Source organism: Arvicanthis niloticus, chromosome 16 (genome assembly GCF_011762505.2).
Source record: "Arvicanthis niloticus isolate mArvNil1 chromosome 16, mArvNil1.pat.X, whole genome shotgun sequence".
Lineage (NCBI taxonomy): Eukaryota > Metazoa > Chordata > Mammalia > Rodentia > Muridae > Arvicanthis > Arvicanthis niloticus.
Genome location: NC_047673.1, coordinates 52,989,207 through 53,006,828, shown reverse-complemented (window position 1 = coordinate 53,006,828; position 17,622 = coordinate 52,989,207). Strand labels below are relative to the sequence as shown.

At 35.0% G+C, this 17,622-nt stretch overlaps 1 protein-coding gene across 3 annotated transcripts in view; it reads right to left on the bottom strand.

Annotated features, from left to right (window-relative positions):
* Positions 1-17,622, bottom strand: part of Spock3 (SPARC (osteonectin), cwcv and kazal like domains proteoglycan 3) — a 348,872-nt gene that overhangs the window by 19,849 nt on the left and 311,401 nt on the right. For all 3 annotated transcript variants that reach the window (XM_076914195.1, XM_076914194.1, XM_076914196.1), the window contains exon 7: positions 8,141-8,260. In XM_076914195.1, coding sequence (XP_076770310.1) covers positions 8,141-8,260 — 120 coding nt within the window. The remainder of the gene's footprint in view (positions 1-8,140; positions 8,261-17,622) is intronic.

The following is a 17,622-nucleotide window of genomic DNA, read 5'->3' as shown; positions in this document are numbered from 1 at the left end:
CAGATGTCTCAATAATTAGAAACACCAAAATTAGCAATGATCTGGTTGTTTTATTTTATTACTTGAAATGAGAAAATAAAATTTATCTTCTAACTTTAGATGTTTGTTTTCAATAGATGAAGTTCCCTGTTATACCTAGAAGGCTCCTATTTCATTAAAATGGGACATTATTTTAATCTATCTGATTCTAAATTCAATCTTCCTCTCAATGTGAGGACAGCATGACACAAAGTGAGCAATATCTCGGTAAGAAATTAGAATGACTTCATATACCCTGGGGGTTGAAGTAATTCAATCAATTTCTCTCACTGTGAAGAACGTTTGGTGGGTAAGAAAAAACGTAAGACATCATCCGATTCAGAGAGTCAAACTGCTCATATGAGAGTTTTGCAAAAGATGTTCACTTCTGCCATGTTTTCTAAGATGATAAAATGGAAATTAATTCCATACTCCTTTCATAGTACTAAATAAACTCTATTAAAATTTATTTTAAAGATTCTCACCATAATTTTGCTATTACTTCTTTTTTAAATTTAAAGAATAAAAGCAAATTTTTCATGTAACTCAAACACACAAATTATAAAGCCCCCCCCCAATAATGTTACCCTGGTATTCACAATCCAGTAAAGAGTAAGAAACTCCTTCCTTCAGCTGACTATCATAAAGTCCATGAAAGTGCTTTTAGCATTCAATTGCCTTTCTATGATTATTAATTTCCAATGATGTGTTCAGATACATACAAACAATATAGATTTGTTGAGGTCTGTCCGGTTGGCACAGCTGTAGCCAATTTGTTCCATGCCCACCAGTTATTTCATATTGTTGCTGTAATATGCCTGCCCGTTATTGACACAGAAAAATAACTTGGCTCAGAACAAGATCATGCTGATCACACACCCTGTTATGTTTTGTATGTGGTTGGTTAATGTTAAAAATTCCACAAAGCTTTACCAAGGACCTATCAAATTAGAGGTCAATATGAACAGTTTTGTCTAAAATGGATTAAGTCAGAGCCGACCACTGGGTGCAACTTCCTGCACCTACTTATGAGCTACCTGTGGTTTTTGTGGGTTTAGCCTTTATGAGCTGACAGAGAAATATGCTTGGGGTCATAGGCTCAGCCCATATAAATTCAGAGCTACGGCCTTGATAGATCAGTCTTTTGGTATGTGTTCAATAAGCCAGTTGTCCTTGTCTGTCTGAGATCATTGTTTGTGTGGTTTGAGTGTGACTCTTGGACCCCAACAACATTCATGAAGCCATTTTTGCATATGAAATTTATAATAAAGATCTCTTAAAACTTTATTAATCTGCTCCATTTCTTTAAAAACTACTATTGATATTTTATTGATTTAAACATATATGGTGAAATATTTGTAATAGTCTAGGTTCAAAGTGTTTCCTTTCTACATTGGCATATAATCATTTATGTAAAGGCTTTGATAATATTTACTCATCTGAACATCAGACTAGTGTTGTCTAAATGGAAAAAATCTTCTACTACTACCTATCTCAAAGATATGTCATAAAAATAAAATGTGTACTGCATATAAAACTTTCAAGAATGTTGACTGATAGCAAGTGAATCCAGCAGTCAAACAACTTCTCCATTTTCCATGTAACCACATTTCATATTCACATTCATGGGTCTCATAATATTTTAAAGGAGTCAAACTTCTTCACATATAAGGCTTGGGACATAGTTTTAATTCAGTTCTATCCTGTTAGAGTCATGTCCTCTTGTTACTGGATACCATACAATGACTGAGTTAAGTTATTTTTCTCAATGCTGTGTCAAAGCATATGCCAAAAGCAATGTGATGGGGAAAGGGATGCATTTTAGTTGTAGATTGATTGCATACTCCATCAAAGCCTGGAATGCAAACCAAGAAGCGCTTCTAACTCTGGCAGCAGCGTCACTGTAGCTTTTATTCTCCTGTTGAAATTGTTGTCTCTGAGGCTTAGTACTTCAGTCTGCTAACCTAGGCCAAGTCCTGGAAGCCTCTAACCTCTGCCCAGTCTTATCTAGGCCTAGAATGTTTTCAGCCTCTGAGATCTGTTACTCTATAAGGTCACCTGTTTTAACTAGTTCTGGACTCTGGATTGCTGATTTAACTTAGCTGTTCTGTATCAAACTCTTCTCCTAGCTGGGTGATTCTATCTCGCTTTTCTCAGACTCTCCTGAATTGCTCTGCTTGGCTTCATACTATCCTGGTAAGATTCTCTCATCTCTCACTCTCTGGCTCTTCTGTCATTACCTGTATCTAGCATCTAGCTTGTTCTCTCTCTGCAACCTGTCTCTCTTTAACTATCCCTGTAAAACTCCTCTCTCTCTCTCTCTCTCTCTCTCTCTCTCTCTCTCTCTCTCTCTCTCTCTCTTCTGCTCTCTCTTAAGTAGCCTCTCTTTACTCTCTATTCTCATGAGAGTTGGGCATATGCTACTCTGTCAAATCTCTGTCTCACTTCTCATTCATCATTTTCCCAGCCACTCAACTAGATATCACTTTCAAATGTGGGCAATTCCTTCTACAAACTAATTTTACCTTCATTGTTTGGTATTAAAGGGCATGTCTGTATTCTAGCAAGAGAGATTAAATTTATGTGCTAAAATAAGCTCCTGTATCTTTCCTTTTAAATTCTTTTCAGAATTATAGTCAATGGGATATCCACATCCAGGACAGAACATTTTTTTTTTAGTTAAATATCTCTGGAAAAGCCTCCACAGAAGTGTATCTCACAGGTGGTTTTAAATGCAGCCTAATTTATAATAAAGATTAACTACAAGTTCATCCCTGGTTGCCTTCACAGCCAAATAGACCGCCTTTGAATGATACAATTTTTCTCTTTTCTACCAAAAAGTCTCTAATATAAAAAAGTGTTTGGTCTATTCAAACATCTATTACAACTTTCAAGACTGTTTAAAAGTTCATAGCTGTCTCCTTAGAGGTCTGCCAGAAACTGACACATTCAGAGGAGGATGCTCACAGCTAACCACTGATCTGATCAAGGGGTTCCCAATGGAGAAGTTAGAGAGAAGACTGAAGGAGCAGAAAGGGTTGGTGGCCCCATGAGGAGAGTAACAATACCAACCAACCAGAGCTCCCCAGGGTCTAAACCACCAGCTTGGGAGCACATAGGGAGAGACCCATGGCTCCATCTGTATATGTAGGGGAGGATGGCCTTGTTGGGCATAGGTGGGAGGGGAGATCCTTGGTTCCATGAAGACTGAACACCAAGTGGGGGGACTTTGAGGGTGGGGAGGTGGGAGTTGGGGGTAGGTGGGGCACATCCTCATAGAAGCAGGAGGAGGGGGATGAGATAGGAGGTTCCTGGGTGGTGGGAGGAATGGGGTAAGGGGATAAAATTTGAAATGTAAATATAGTATCAAAAAAAAAGAAAATTTTGGGAAATAAAAGTTCATAGTCAGAAGTCAATCCCTTGACTCAAGGCTAACTCTTAACTATGACTCAATATATGGCTGCATGCATCTACATCTAACATACAATGTTGTTATCATTCCAAAATGAGGACCAGGAAGATAGCAAAAGCAGTATGAAAACAAGACTAAAATCCAGTAGGAAAAATTCTAAACCCAACATCCTCATATCTGCATCTGAGAATTGTGATGGCTTCTTATTGGGCTTGTAATAGTTTCACATTGACTCCAGCTTTGCCAGCCACAACATACATAAAACAGAGTCTCTCTCTGGTATTGATCCTTCACCAATCCAACTATTTTCCTGGACCCTTAGAATTTCAACATCTTGTTATCTTCAATTAAGCACAGTTATTACCTCCATAGAATGGTGGTCACTCTTGGACCTTGGACCTTGTAACTCAACTTCTGGTGTCAGTTCTCTGGAACATCTACACAGGGCTACACCACGACATAAATCTGTATATATATATATATATATATATATATATATATATATATATATGTATATATATATATGCAACAATTATATATATATAATTGCAACTATCAGCATCACATAGATAATGTATCTAAGTTCTGCTAACAGCTCAATGTGTAGTCTGATTCTATAGTCATCACAATTTAGAAACTGATCCTCTAAACTTATTTTCCTGTGTATGGGTCACTTTCAAGAATAAAACTTGTTCAGCAACATTCTCAACTTTGGCTCTGGTCTTTAAAAATGAGTCTGCATTTTCACCAGTTGGAGCCTTTGATGTCCCCCCACCCCCAGGATATATTTTTCAAGGAGCCAGTGAGAAACACCAGGTTAATTTCAGTTATACTGATCTCATCTGCAGGTACAACTGATTTTTATGCACCCAGCTTCCTTCAATTTTAAACTTGCTCATGCTCTTTTCCAAATCAGACGGTACATTTTCAATGTGTCAATTCTTTTTCTTCATAGATGTACGGGCTCTGGTCATAATCATCATGCTATACCCTGCTTGTTCTTCAGCTTGACATTGCCCCCATTGAAAAACATAGTACATCATTTTAAAATTCTAACCATTCAAAATTTTATGACGTGGGCAGTATGTACCGTATGCTTTGACAGAATGTAATTTGAACAGTGTCTAGCTGAGACAAAGACAAATCTGCAAAGAAAATTATAAATAATACAAAAATACTATTTTTATTTATTTTTTTGTCTTTGTTTAGTCAGTAAACCATACAGTTCAGCTTTTTCTTTCATAGTTGTACTACAATTTGTGTTAGGATACTTAATATTAACAAGAAAATCTATACATTGAAAATTACACCTAAAAGAAATGAATAGAAACTTTTATTAGAAAGAATAAGATGAATTTAAGCAATATTTAAATTTTAATTCCTATCTAATAATATGTACTTCACCAAACTGCAATACCAAAAGAAATTTCATGGGAATCAGCATATGACAACAGTGTTAACAAAACCTAAGGGCAAGACAGTATCTTTCTTTTCTACATTGTGTTTCATGTTATACTTCTATATTAGACATAAAGCTGGCTTGATATGGAAAGTGTCCTGTTTCTCACAAACACAGCCAGCTTCTCTGCCATGTTCAACTTTAAGCCTTAGATATGATTTCCTCAGACAAATGAGTGTTAGAATCTATCTACATATAAAGACAGGTGTGCACAGAGATTTATCTTCCAATTTTGATAATGAAATCCTTTTTTGCACATGTTTTAGCAATGTCTGTGAGTTTCAATGTGAAGATGATATTAAATAGGATAAAATCTCTTAGAGAAATGTTTATTGCAAATAAGTACACATATAAATTATACCCTATGAAGTACATATTACATAAATTACATCTTTCAATTTAAAAAATTAAAATAAAAATTTGCTTTCAAATTTTCATGTGAATCATAATTCAAAAGGTTTTTGAAATTCAGTTTCTATAATTTAAATCAGAGCTGGCAGAAAAGACTAGTTTAATATTGGTGAAATAAAAAGTTACAGGTTTAGAATGAACAGCATACATTGCTAAGTATATGTTGTGACTAAGTTGAGATTTTTTTTAAAAAAGGAATATTTAAAAATACTGATCAAGTAACTAAATTTACTAGATTTTTATAATAGTATAATTGTTATCAAAATAAATGACAAAATTTATTCCAATGGTAGCTAGATTTACTAAGCTAACATCAAATAATTGCTAAGATGCTTGTTAAGTTTAAATCATATCCTTATAATAGCTAGCCAACTATCAGCTATATCTTAATTGACAAAATACAAAAGCATCCATTTGAATGTACTTATCTAACCTCTTTTTTTATGGCCTAGAGAAATGTGCATATTTGGTTCTCTGAACAAATACGTTTATTTCTTCACATTAAAGAGACTATATGCCACAATGAAGCATATGGCTATAAAAAGTATAAAACGTACATTTGTAAAAATCTACTGAAGTTGATGATGCCTAATACTTTATAATTATCCACCTCATATGTTTGTCTATAAAATAAAAATATACTGTAGTTAAAATTTTATTTAAGTATGACTCTTCCAGAAAATTAATTGTATATGAGTTATATAAGAGATTATTTTTTAAAGAAATAATTTGTCCTAAAACAAAATCCCATATTACTCAAAAATATACTATGAAAAATTAAAATACAGAAAGTGTTAGAAAAGGCTAATAAAAGCTTCTTGTTTGTCAATGATGCTTAATCTTTAAGGATTCATATACAATATATTTTTTAAAACAGAATGAAATGTTATCTTGCTAGAACACTTAAATTAAATTTTTCTCTCTGTTAAAATGACAAAGTATCCTTGAGATATTTTTCTCCTGTTCACAAAAGATATTGTAAATTAAGATTTTTTTCTACATAAAATACCTAAAAGGCCATAGAATAATGCAGAATATTTTTTTAGACTTTGTTAATGTCATCATTAATTATTAAAAGTGCCACAATATCTGAATTCTGCTTACTGTCAAATTAAATATATATTAAACCAAACTCTTCGTGTTTTAAATTTCCTATAGTGTAACTTTTTAAAAATATCAATATGAAATGGTGTGGAAGGACCTTCCGTAAATCAAACATTATATTCAGGATAGAGAATAGATGTACCTGGTTGTTATTACTACAAAATAAATTCACATGGAAAGATAGAAAACCACATACACTGACCCAAATTGTAATCTACACTCAAGGACACATACCAGAAACTCTCTGATTGTGTTGGTAAATACTGTAATTTTTCTGAAATTCACAAGAAGAAATATATACATGTTTGCACAGTGAAAAACCTATTTCTATGGCAGACTTTAATGTTTCACGTGTTAAATCATCTTAGAAAGTAAAATTCATAAATACACAAATTTGGGACTATGAGAGAAAAGGCTTAAAGGAAAGTAAGAAAGATATTTCAAAAAATATGAATATTACAGGCAACTGGGTGATGTTGCTGTTCTTGACAAAAAGTGCATATTGGTGGTCCTAAGTAGAACAGACACTCATCATTTGGATAAACAATGAGGTTCGCATGCCTTCTTTGGCACTTGAGCTACAGAACTCATATGGTTAGCTCTTTCAAATTTTTCCTTCCTCTTAGAAAAAAATAAATTTTCTGATCTCTGAAATATTCAGCCATTCCTCAAAATCATTTTTAAATTCATTAAATAAAAATAAGGGGAACAGAACATCCTTTTGGAGAAAGGGTGTGGAGGAGGAATGGGATGAGGAACTGTGGGAGGGCAGACCAGGAGTGGAGCAATGACTGCACTATAAAAAAATAAAGGTGAAAAAAATACTATATAAATGGAAAAAAATAAATTTCATATAAATGAAACATAAAATTATTCATAGTATACCTCTTTTCTACTGGCAATTTTAATATCTCTTTGGTTGCTTTTATTGTTTTCCTAGTTGAGAGCCAAAGTTACGTTTTAAGCTTTAATTAATATATCTAAGAGATCCATAAGACAAAAAATAGCTCAAAACTAAAAGCCCTTTGCCCACAGACAGATACCTCCTGAAATGCTGGAGGCATGTTTTCACTTCCCTAAACTAGTTGGTTTGGCTCACCTGAACTGGTTGTACTTTATCACATGTATCGGGAGGTACATAAGCTGGAAATATGTCAAGACATATGCTTGTCCCTGACGGGTTTACCTTTATAAGCTTCTATAAAATGTGATTCATTTGACTTGTCATCACATTCTGGAAACCACAGAATGGTCCAAGCCAGAGGCTATCATCCTGGTCAGTATTAATTATAGCTTACTGTAATTTGACTCAAAAATTAAGATATTAGTCTTCTGCTCCATGGGTGGGATTAACAACTGGTGCAGATGCTAAACCCCATGCTAGCCAAACATTCTATGTGAAACTGACTTTGAAGGAACTTATGTATCCATTTCACACAGGACCAAATTAAACTTGTCATCAACATCCAGGTGAGTCTCCTTACGATCTCTATGTAGTATATAATACAAAACCCTTATGTATTAATTATATCCTCCTATATAGATTCCATGGTAATTCCTTTCTTTTATTCCTTCTTCCTTTCTTCAATTGTAAATAGCGTCCTGCTAATTAACCCATGGAGCCTTAAATCACAATGTAAAGGATCAACGTTGACAAGTGTGTTTACTCTGAGAGGTTTACTGGATCTACGTCACCGGCTTCCAGATTATAGCTTTATTCAATTTTAAAATCTTACTGCTTCTCTCGGGCCTCAGCAGTGCTTTTGTCTTCTTGTTCTGGGTCCCACTCTCATGCAGGGCCTTGAACCAGTCTCGAAGTCTGTTCGCTACTTCTCTGAATTCCAAGTCACTGCAGGCTAAAGACAGAGAAACAACATTGTGTTTAATCACATTAAAATAGAGCAGGATACTGATGGTTTCCTCTGCAAAGACTACACTTCCCAGTTTGCCTTGTAGACTAGCAAAGTTGTTTCTGTTTCCATAAGAGATTGTATTTCATCCTTCTCTGTAGGCATTCACATACTTGGTTGAAAAAAATGCTTCCTCACTGTGAAGAAACATGGTCTCTTCTAAAGTTTGAGTGAGATTCCCTTTCTTTCCACCTTCTCTCTATAGCTACCTTTTAATTCATCTATCCTATGGTGCTGAAACTTAGGAAAGCAACAAGTTAGCCTAGCAGGTAGGAACAATGGCCTTGCAGGGCCACCAATATCTCTCAGAAAACCTTTTGCACATTCTGTCTCTGACCTTTTCTGTCACCTTACTCTCTTGCCCTGACAATCTGATTTAGATTGGAAGCCAGCCTGCATTCATAGTTATGCAACAGTTAAATGCTGAGTTTAGTTAGGGAGCTCACTGGAGCTTTTTTTCTGTGAAGCCTGTTCAGTTGACATCACTGGGGACTTTCACTGGATAAGATACTACTCATTCACTTGAAATCTCTGAGAATATTCCATGAGCTCTACAGTTCTTTAGCCCTGGAATTGTACCACAAAGTTGGGGATTCCCTTTATTAACTGATTTTGTTTAGTCATTTCAAGGCATAGATGATGCTCTAAACAACTGGTCAAAAATTTCCAAAGCTTTAGCCAAAAACTATGAGAATCTTTTACTGGCCTGGCAGTCTTAGGTCTAAAATTCACTGCAACTCCATGATTCAAAATGGGCATTGCTAGCTCAAATTTGCCACTTTCAATTTTTAAAATCTCACCAGGTTTATATAACTCCATAAGATGGACTAGCACCATCCTCTGAGGCTTCCTCTCCAATAAAACTCACAGTTCACTTTAAGTCCCAGGGATCCAATGCCCTCTTTTGGTGTGTCTGAAAACAGCTACAGTGAACTTCATATGCACAGAATTACTTTAACATAATGTTTTTATTGATTATTTGGAAATTTCACATAATGCATCCTGATCACACTTACTTCCCAGTCCTCCGAGATCTGCTCTCCTCAGCCTGTGTCTTACCTCACCTCCCCCCCCCCCAAAAGATTAAAAAACAAAACAAAAACCAACAAACAAAATCAAGCCAAATTTGTGCTGCCCGTACATTAAATGGACATTGGTAAAACACTAGGTAGGCAACCTATTAAAGAAAAGCGAGTCCTTCCTCACTGCTACCCCTGTTAGGAGCTATCTATTGAGGAGAGCTACACTTCAACATCCTTATCACAACTTTAAATCATTAAAGAGTGAGTTCTCTTTAATGGCTTCCTATTTAGCTTGTTCCTTTTTTGGGGGTAGAGGAATTGATGTAGGGGTTGTTACAGCTTTCTATGTTTCTCTCAGTGTCAGTCTGCTGTCAGTGATACCACTATAGAAGATGCTTCCTTATATAGTCTCCATTGTCTTCTACATGTTATTTGGTAACAGCATGGGCCACATACATCCACTTGGTATAAAATATTCGCATGTGCTGTAGACCTCAGCATAATCTTTCATAGCAGTACAGGCCAGGGACAGCAACACAGTCTCCAGAGTCCTCTTAGATGCTCAGAGGGCATCATCATGAATTCAGTAGATAGCACAGACCATGGACATCCTTATAACTTTCTGTTGTAACATGGGCTATGAACTTGATATCAACTTGCTTCCCAACTGAAACAGGACCATGGACCCCAACATAGTCTTCAAAGGCAACATGGACCAGGAACATCCATATGATCTCCAGAAAACAGCATGGCCCACATACACCAATAATACTTGAGGTAGCAGCACAGACCCTACTTGGCCTTCAGCAATAGCAGAAACATGAATTGTAACATGGCCTCACCAGCAGCATGGACCAGAGAGATCTGTATTCAGTGGTGCCTTCAGTAGTGACATGGACCATGAATACTGCAGCAGAACCAGACATGGCCTTCTAAGGTATCACCAGCCACAGATACTAACATGGCCTCAGGAAGTCAGTACAGGCCATACACCCAACATAGCCTCCAGTAGTAGCACAGGCCATGGGCATGGCTTAGCCTCTCTTCAGAATGTGTGCTCCACTTTGTTCCTTTATTCTTCTGACCCCTCAATTACAAATCCATTCAATGTCTTGGAGTTAGAAACTGCAGTATATCACTAAGTATGGGTTTTTGTTGTTGTTGTTGCCCACACAGTTCTACATGAAAATACTCATTGCCACAAGCCATTGGTCCAGCTCATCTCTGAAGCACCATAAAGGACCATCACTAAGACTACTTCAATCACATCAATGCTTCAGGTTTTCATCTTTGATGGTAATGACATGCTCCTGGATACCCATAACTGACTCATTGCAGATGGAGTTGTTGGGACCCACTGACTCAAAGAGCTGGATATGGGCCCAGATTGCAGTTGTGACAGGCTCATCCAGGTAGCCACACAGTGAGCACAGAACTCTTTACACCTGTGGTTTCTTTGCCTTATACCTCTTTTGCATGCTTGTGTTTCTGCCTCTCCAAACCCAGAAAATCCTCCTTTCATCTTTAACAGCTAAGATGTAAATACATTACAGGTTGTCTGGTCCCATCTGATTGTGTGATTCCCAAACATAACTGATTATGGATATGCAAATTACTGTGTTCAACGTCACAGACAATGTCATTTGTATATGGATAATATTGAAATATTGCTTTATGCTGTTCTACTGAATTTGTAATTTGACAAGAATGCTCTAATCCAAGAATGTTTGTTTAGAAGTTTCCTCCAATGTCTCTGTCCAGTGTCAAGATGGGTACTTGACTATATGACTGGGGAGAACAAACCATTAAGCAGCCAAGAAAAAGACACTACGTACTTAAAAACAGCTAAAATGTAAGCTATGCCCAAAAAGGTATTACTACTGTGTATCTCATCATGTTCTTTTCTTGAGTTTGTTAAATTCTTTAATTACCCCACAACTTTTGTTTTGTTTACTATCTTCAAAAATGACTAAGTGTCATCACATGGGTTCAATTCTCTGAATACTCCCCACTCTAATCTGCCTAATATTTTTTTTAAATCTCAAATCTGTAAGTATTGTTTTAAAAGGCTGTAAAATACGAAGCAGAAAACATCAGCTTAAAATCTGTAACAATAAAGGGTTAATGGCTTAAAAGCTCTGTGTAGATAAACTTAGTTCACTACTGAATGATGTATTAGATAACTTGCATTCAACTCTTGTTTATGAAAAGGGTGTGTGCCTCATGGGCTCATCTCAAAGGATCACATGGCATGTTGCCCTCTTGGTTGATGACATAGCAGTGATATGGCTTGCTGCTATCCTGGATAGAAGCATACCATGTGACTTTAGTGCCATTTTGGTCAAGGTAATCATGTAATGTCCCTCTAGTGATGACTGTATTGATTATTTTAGAATAAGGAAGCAACACCAGGTTTTAAACAATTGGATCATACAAAAAAAAAAGTTATATTTTTGCTAACTTTAATAAGGTTTAGCCATTTGGTAAAACTGCATTATAACAATTGTGATACTTTTTCTATCTTTGTTAAGATTTAGCTATTTGGTGAAACTTAGACATAAAAAAACTGTAATAATTTTACTACCTTGGTTAAGCTTTAGTTATTTAGAGATAAACTCAGTCATATAAAAACTTAGAAATTTGTAAAAGTACACTAAAAAGGCCAATCTGTCTGAACTGTATTTACAGTTTTAAATATTATTTTGATACTAAAGAACATTTAATTCAAGAATTACATTTTTAAGGATCAAACAGAAAGGTAGTAAAACTTTAAAACTGTAGTTTTATAAAATAATTATTACTAATTGTAGTCTGTTAAAGATAATTAAGAAATACAAGTTAGTGATCAGTTATGCTAAGTAAAACTAAAATTTACAGAGAAAACCTTTGAAGGATAGACCAAATTTTATCTCATGTATAGCTTTCTGTTATCTCCCATTATATAGTATTCTGCATATGTTTTCAAAATTAAGCTGAATGCAAATGAAGCAAAACAAGTTTAATGTAAAATTAAGTATGATTAATACAAATATTAAAATTTGAGCATATCTTAATTTTTAAATTGATTGTAATAGATTGAATACTTTAGTACAATGGGTTACATCGTAATACTTTTGCATGTTAGTAACCCATCAATAGTTCCTTGAATGGAGCACCATTCTAACAAAGTAAGTTTTATTCTGGCCTTGTAGGACACGGAAATAAGACCTGTCAGAAGCTTGTTGCTTCTAGTACTGGCTTCATCGTTCTGAAATTACAATAAAAATTAAAAAAAAAAAAAACCTCCTTATCTGAGGGTGAATTACTCCTCATGTTTCATATGACAGGGGAATGAATTCTCATGCCAAATAGAGATCTTAGATCCCAAAGGTCTCAAATAGAGAAGAAAATAACAGTTTCTCTGTCTTCAAAGTCTATTGAACATCATTAAAATACTGTCTGTCAATAGAGGAACCTTGTGTCTAAGCCTACCACTGAACTGGTATGTCACTTGCATCCGAGTTCAATTGGCATTTCCTTTACCCTCACATTCCACCCTTCCTCTTAATAAAAGTTAATTTCAGTGTCGACAGACCAATGACCCATGTTCCTCAATTGAAGGTAGATGCCAGATTCTTCAGGAGGGGATGATATAGAGGAAGGAGAGCTCCAGAACCAATGCCAGAATTCTTACCTTGAGGCCTACAAGTAGTATAGGGGTTTTGGAAACAGACAGGAGTCAAAAGCTCATTCAATTTGGTGATCTTACATTATAAATTTATGCTTCTATAAAACCAATCTATTTTTGAAGTAATTTATGTTATTAAAAATGCTTATTGCTGTCAGCATGTGGTGACCTAGAGATTTATCTATCAATAAAAGGAGAAAAAAAGTTGACTTTAAACTTCTTTGTTAAGTCAGTCTATGTTGCATGTAAATTATTTGTTACAGATTTGACATGACTGACTTCTTTCATCTTTCATCTGCTGGTTGAATGTGTGAAATAAAAATATAGAGATTTTTTTAAAGGTTCTCTTCATAGTGTTAATTTTAGAAAACTTGAAATGAATCATTTATTCCCAAATGGCAAGTTCTAGATTGCTCTGGAGAAGTACCTGTTGATGAGAAATCAAGACAGACACGGAGTATTGTGACTGAGATTTTGAGTATTTTTAAATTGAAAATTAAAAATCATTTCTTTGGGAGGGAACACTTAGAAATAATTTGATTCCTGATGCAGCCTGACATTTACTATATGATCTTGGAATATATATATATATACGTATATATATATATATATATATATATATATATATATACGTATATATATATGATATAAAAATATGTATTAATTTACATTTTCAAATATGATGGCTATTTAAGGTAATAGATGTAATTTTAAAAATTTCACCATCTTAAATTGTTTTTAACCAGAGATTTGTTTTACTTGAGATATTCTGTTTCTGTTCATTAAGTAAAACTGACATTGTTAATATTTGAAATAAGTCTATAAAGCTTATCTTATATAGAAGCAATGAATATCACTTAGACACATTTTGGGGCAGATTTATTGCTTTGATATTGACTTTCACTATCTTCTTTTATAATGTTTCCAGTGCTTGTTCAAACTGATGTAACAAACAGATAACTAGAGTTACCTCCTCCTTCTACAAAACTCTGGTACCTGCTTCAGCCATATGCAATTTTATTTGATTCATATTAATATTGACATGAATGTTTTTGCATGTAACTTTGTTTCTTAATGTTCCCAACAAACTTGTACTGTTATTACCACCTAAGGTTTTTTAAATTAATTAATTTACTCAGTCACTTTACATCCCACTCATTACCCTACTCCCAATCACTCCCTCGCACAATCCTTCCCTACACCCCTACCTGTAATTCTCGATCTTTGCCAACTGTTAAGTTTAATCCTGCCCCCTTGGATAGAACCTTTTCTGAGACATGCTGTTGCTCCACTCATTGACCACATGTCAGCTCGAAGCAGGTTCTGAGAGATCAACATGCCAAACCCCTAAAAGCAGTCAAGTGACCTCTGAGAGGGCACTAATGGACCATGGGCCATCCAAATTACTTCTCTTCTTACTTCTCTGGACATTGTTTTGGGGAATAGTCATTAAAACAGCTAGAAGAAGCTGCCCTTTCAACCTCTCCATCTTACTAGCCCAGATCAGCTTAACACCAGCTCAACTCTTTGACTGCTGCAATACTCCACAGTTAAAAAGAATAGCTCTGACTGCTGCTAAGGAAGGGGTTTGTGCCCTTCTCTACCAATGCTGTTTCCCCACTAACTGACTCTAACTTGTTTGAAATGGGGACTAAAAATACAGGAACCAGACAAAAATCCTTTCTGCTTTCCTCCCACTCTGACTCTTTCCCTTGCTCACTCTTGCCTCCTGATTATCCTCATACGTCTTTACTCTGTCTTTTAAATGTTTTACTTACTGAACTCGACCATATTTCCAAACAAAACATTTCACAAAAATTCTCCCAATAGCTCTCACCCTGCAACAGCTCTACTTACTTGTTTCTGATCCATCTGCAAACAGACCCTTCAGATGCCATGGAGAAACTCTGGCTAAAAGAGCCCTTCAACCCTTGCACAGCAAGCAAGTTACAATTCTTTATATTAGTTCTCCATTGTCTTCTCTCTCTCTTCCTTTGGTGCCCTGTAATTTTCTGCTGCTTCTACTGGCTCATTTTAGTGCAATAGTTCTGGCAATAGGACCAGTCACTGTGATCATGAATCAATTCTATGCCCACCCTCACAGGCCTACTCTGTATTTCTCACACTTGCTCCTCCATACCCATAAACCTTCCTAGAAATCCTCTCAGTTTTTCTTTGTAACTAAGTCATCTGCTTATAGCCTTCTATAGTTATTTTCTTAGTTTCTTGAAAAATATAATATGGCAATCACACGATCCATTTTTCTGATGATCAAATTAATAATATGTGCCACAACATGACTAGAGGACCCCTCTTCAACTGAATGAGAACTTAACACTCTGAACAAGATCCTCCTCAGAAGAAAACAACTATAATACCCTGTATATTAATAGAGGGTGGTTTACAGCCAATAGTCAACAACCAAGCACTCAACATCAACTAAATGGACAGAACCTCAAATCAATTCCATTAAAATCAGGTATAAGATAAAGCTATCCCATATCTCTATACCTACTTAACATGAGTGTGTGTTTATCCCCTTAGACTTAAGAATGATAGTATCCTTCTGAAAGACTACATTCTGTAGCTTTCCTTGTGGACTACAGAAGTGTTTTCTGTCCCTATAAGAAGCGTCATCTCTCCCTCTGTATGAATTTTATCAACCCTTAGAAGTGGGTGGCAACATGTTGCTTAACAAGGAATAAACAAAGTCCCACCTAAGGTCAGAAGAAGCCTTCCTTTATTAACCTTTTGTCTCTGTAAAGCTACACTTTAATTAGTTTATCAATACCAGCTTCAGTCTTCAAATTGTTCTTTATGTTAAATGAAAAAATTCTAAATGAAAATAAAATCAGTGTGGTTGTTAATTGTGATTCAGGTTTTTTCAAGCCTTAAAAATCCATGGAGTTCCAATGACATAATGTAATAAAATATTAATATTTTTAAACGATTAATTTCACTAGAAGTCTAATTGTCACAGAAATAACATTTGGTGGAAGATTATTAGTTTTAACATCATACAGATTTAGTCTTAAATTCATTGAAGACTGTATTACAGAAAGATGGAAGGGAATCTGATTAAAGAAAGACTTCAATATTAAAGTTTAGTGTTTTGGATAAATTAGATGCCTCAATAAATGTAATCTACCACATAAACAGACTATAAGACAAAAACCAAATGATCATCTCAGTAGATACAGAAAAAGGCCTTTAACAAATCTAAACCCTTACTGATAAAAATCCTGGAGATTCTAAGAACACAAGGTACATACATCAAATTAATAGGTGATGACTTATTGCCAATAGCCAATATCAACTTCAATGGAAAGAACCTCAAATTTCACTAAAATTTCACTAAAATCAGGAACAAGACAAGGTTGTCCTTTCTTTCCATACCTACTGAATATAGTCTTAGCTAGATCAATAAGACAACTGAAGGAGATAGAAGTAATACAAATAAGAAGAAAAGAAGTCAAAGTGTCTTCCTTTGCAGATGGTATGATTGTATTTATATGGGAGCCTAACAATTCAACCAGGGAACTTCTATAGCTCATAAACTCCCAGAAAAGACTCAGGTACAAAGTTGATATACACAAATCAGTAGCCTTCCTACATCTAAATGACAGATGCCAGAAATTAGGGAAACAACACCTTTCACAACAACTACAAAAAATATTAGAAATCTTGTGGTGACTCTAACAAAGTAAGTGAAAGACACACATAGCAAAAATTTAAAGACAAGAAAACCTGAAGAAAGAAATTGAAAAAGATGTTAGAAGATGAAAATATTTTCCCTATTCATCGGTCTATAGGATTAAAATAGTGAAAATGGCCAAAAGCAATGACCAAAAGCAATTTACAGGTTCAATGCAATCCTTAACAAAATTACATCATAATTCTTCACATATTTTAAAAGACAATATTTAGGTTCATATGGGAATTCTCTCTCTCTCTCTCTCTTTCTTTCTCTCTCTTACACACACACACACACACACACACACACACACACACAACCTGAAGATAGCTAAATCAATTCTAACTAATAAAAGTACTACTGGAAATATTGCTTTCTTGACCTCAAATTATACTACAAAGAAATAGTAATAAAATCACCATAGTATTGACATAAAAACAGATACATTGATAAATTGAATCAAATTGATAATCTAGACATAAATCCACATACCTATGGGAATGTAAGTTGTTATAAATAAGTCAGAAATACACATTGTAAAAAAGACTGTATTTTCCACAAATGGTGCTGGTCAATTGGATGGCTGTATGTATAAGAATCAAAATAGATCCATCTCTATAGCCATGCATAAAAATCAACTGCCAATGGATCAAGGACATGAATATGAGGCGAATTCCATTTAATATGATAGAAGAGAAAGTTAAGAATAGCCTTAAACTTATTGTCACATAAAAGAACTTCATGAACAGAATGCTGTTAGCACAAATAATAAGAAAAATAATTAGTAAATGGGACCCTATGTAAATGAACATTTTTTTTTAATGAAAATCATACTATTAGACACAAAGCAGCAGCCTACAGAATGGGACAATATTTTCTGTCAACTGCCTATCCAATAGACAGCTAATATCCAAATATATAGAGT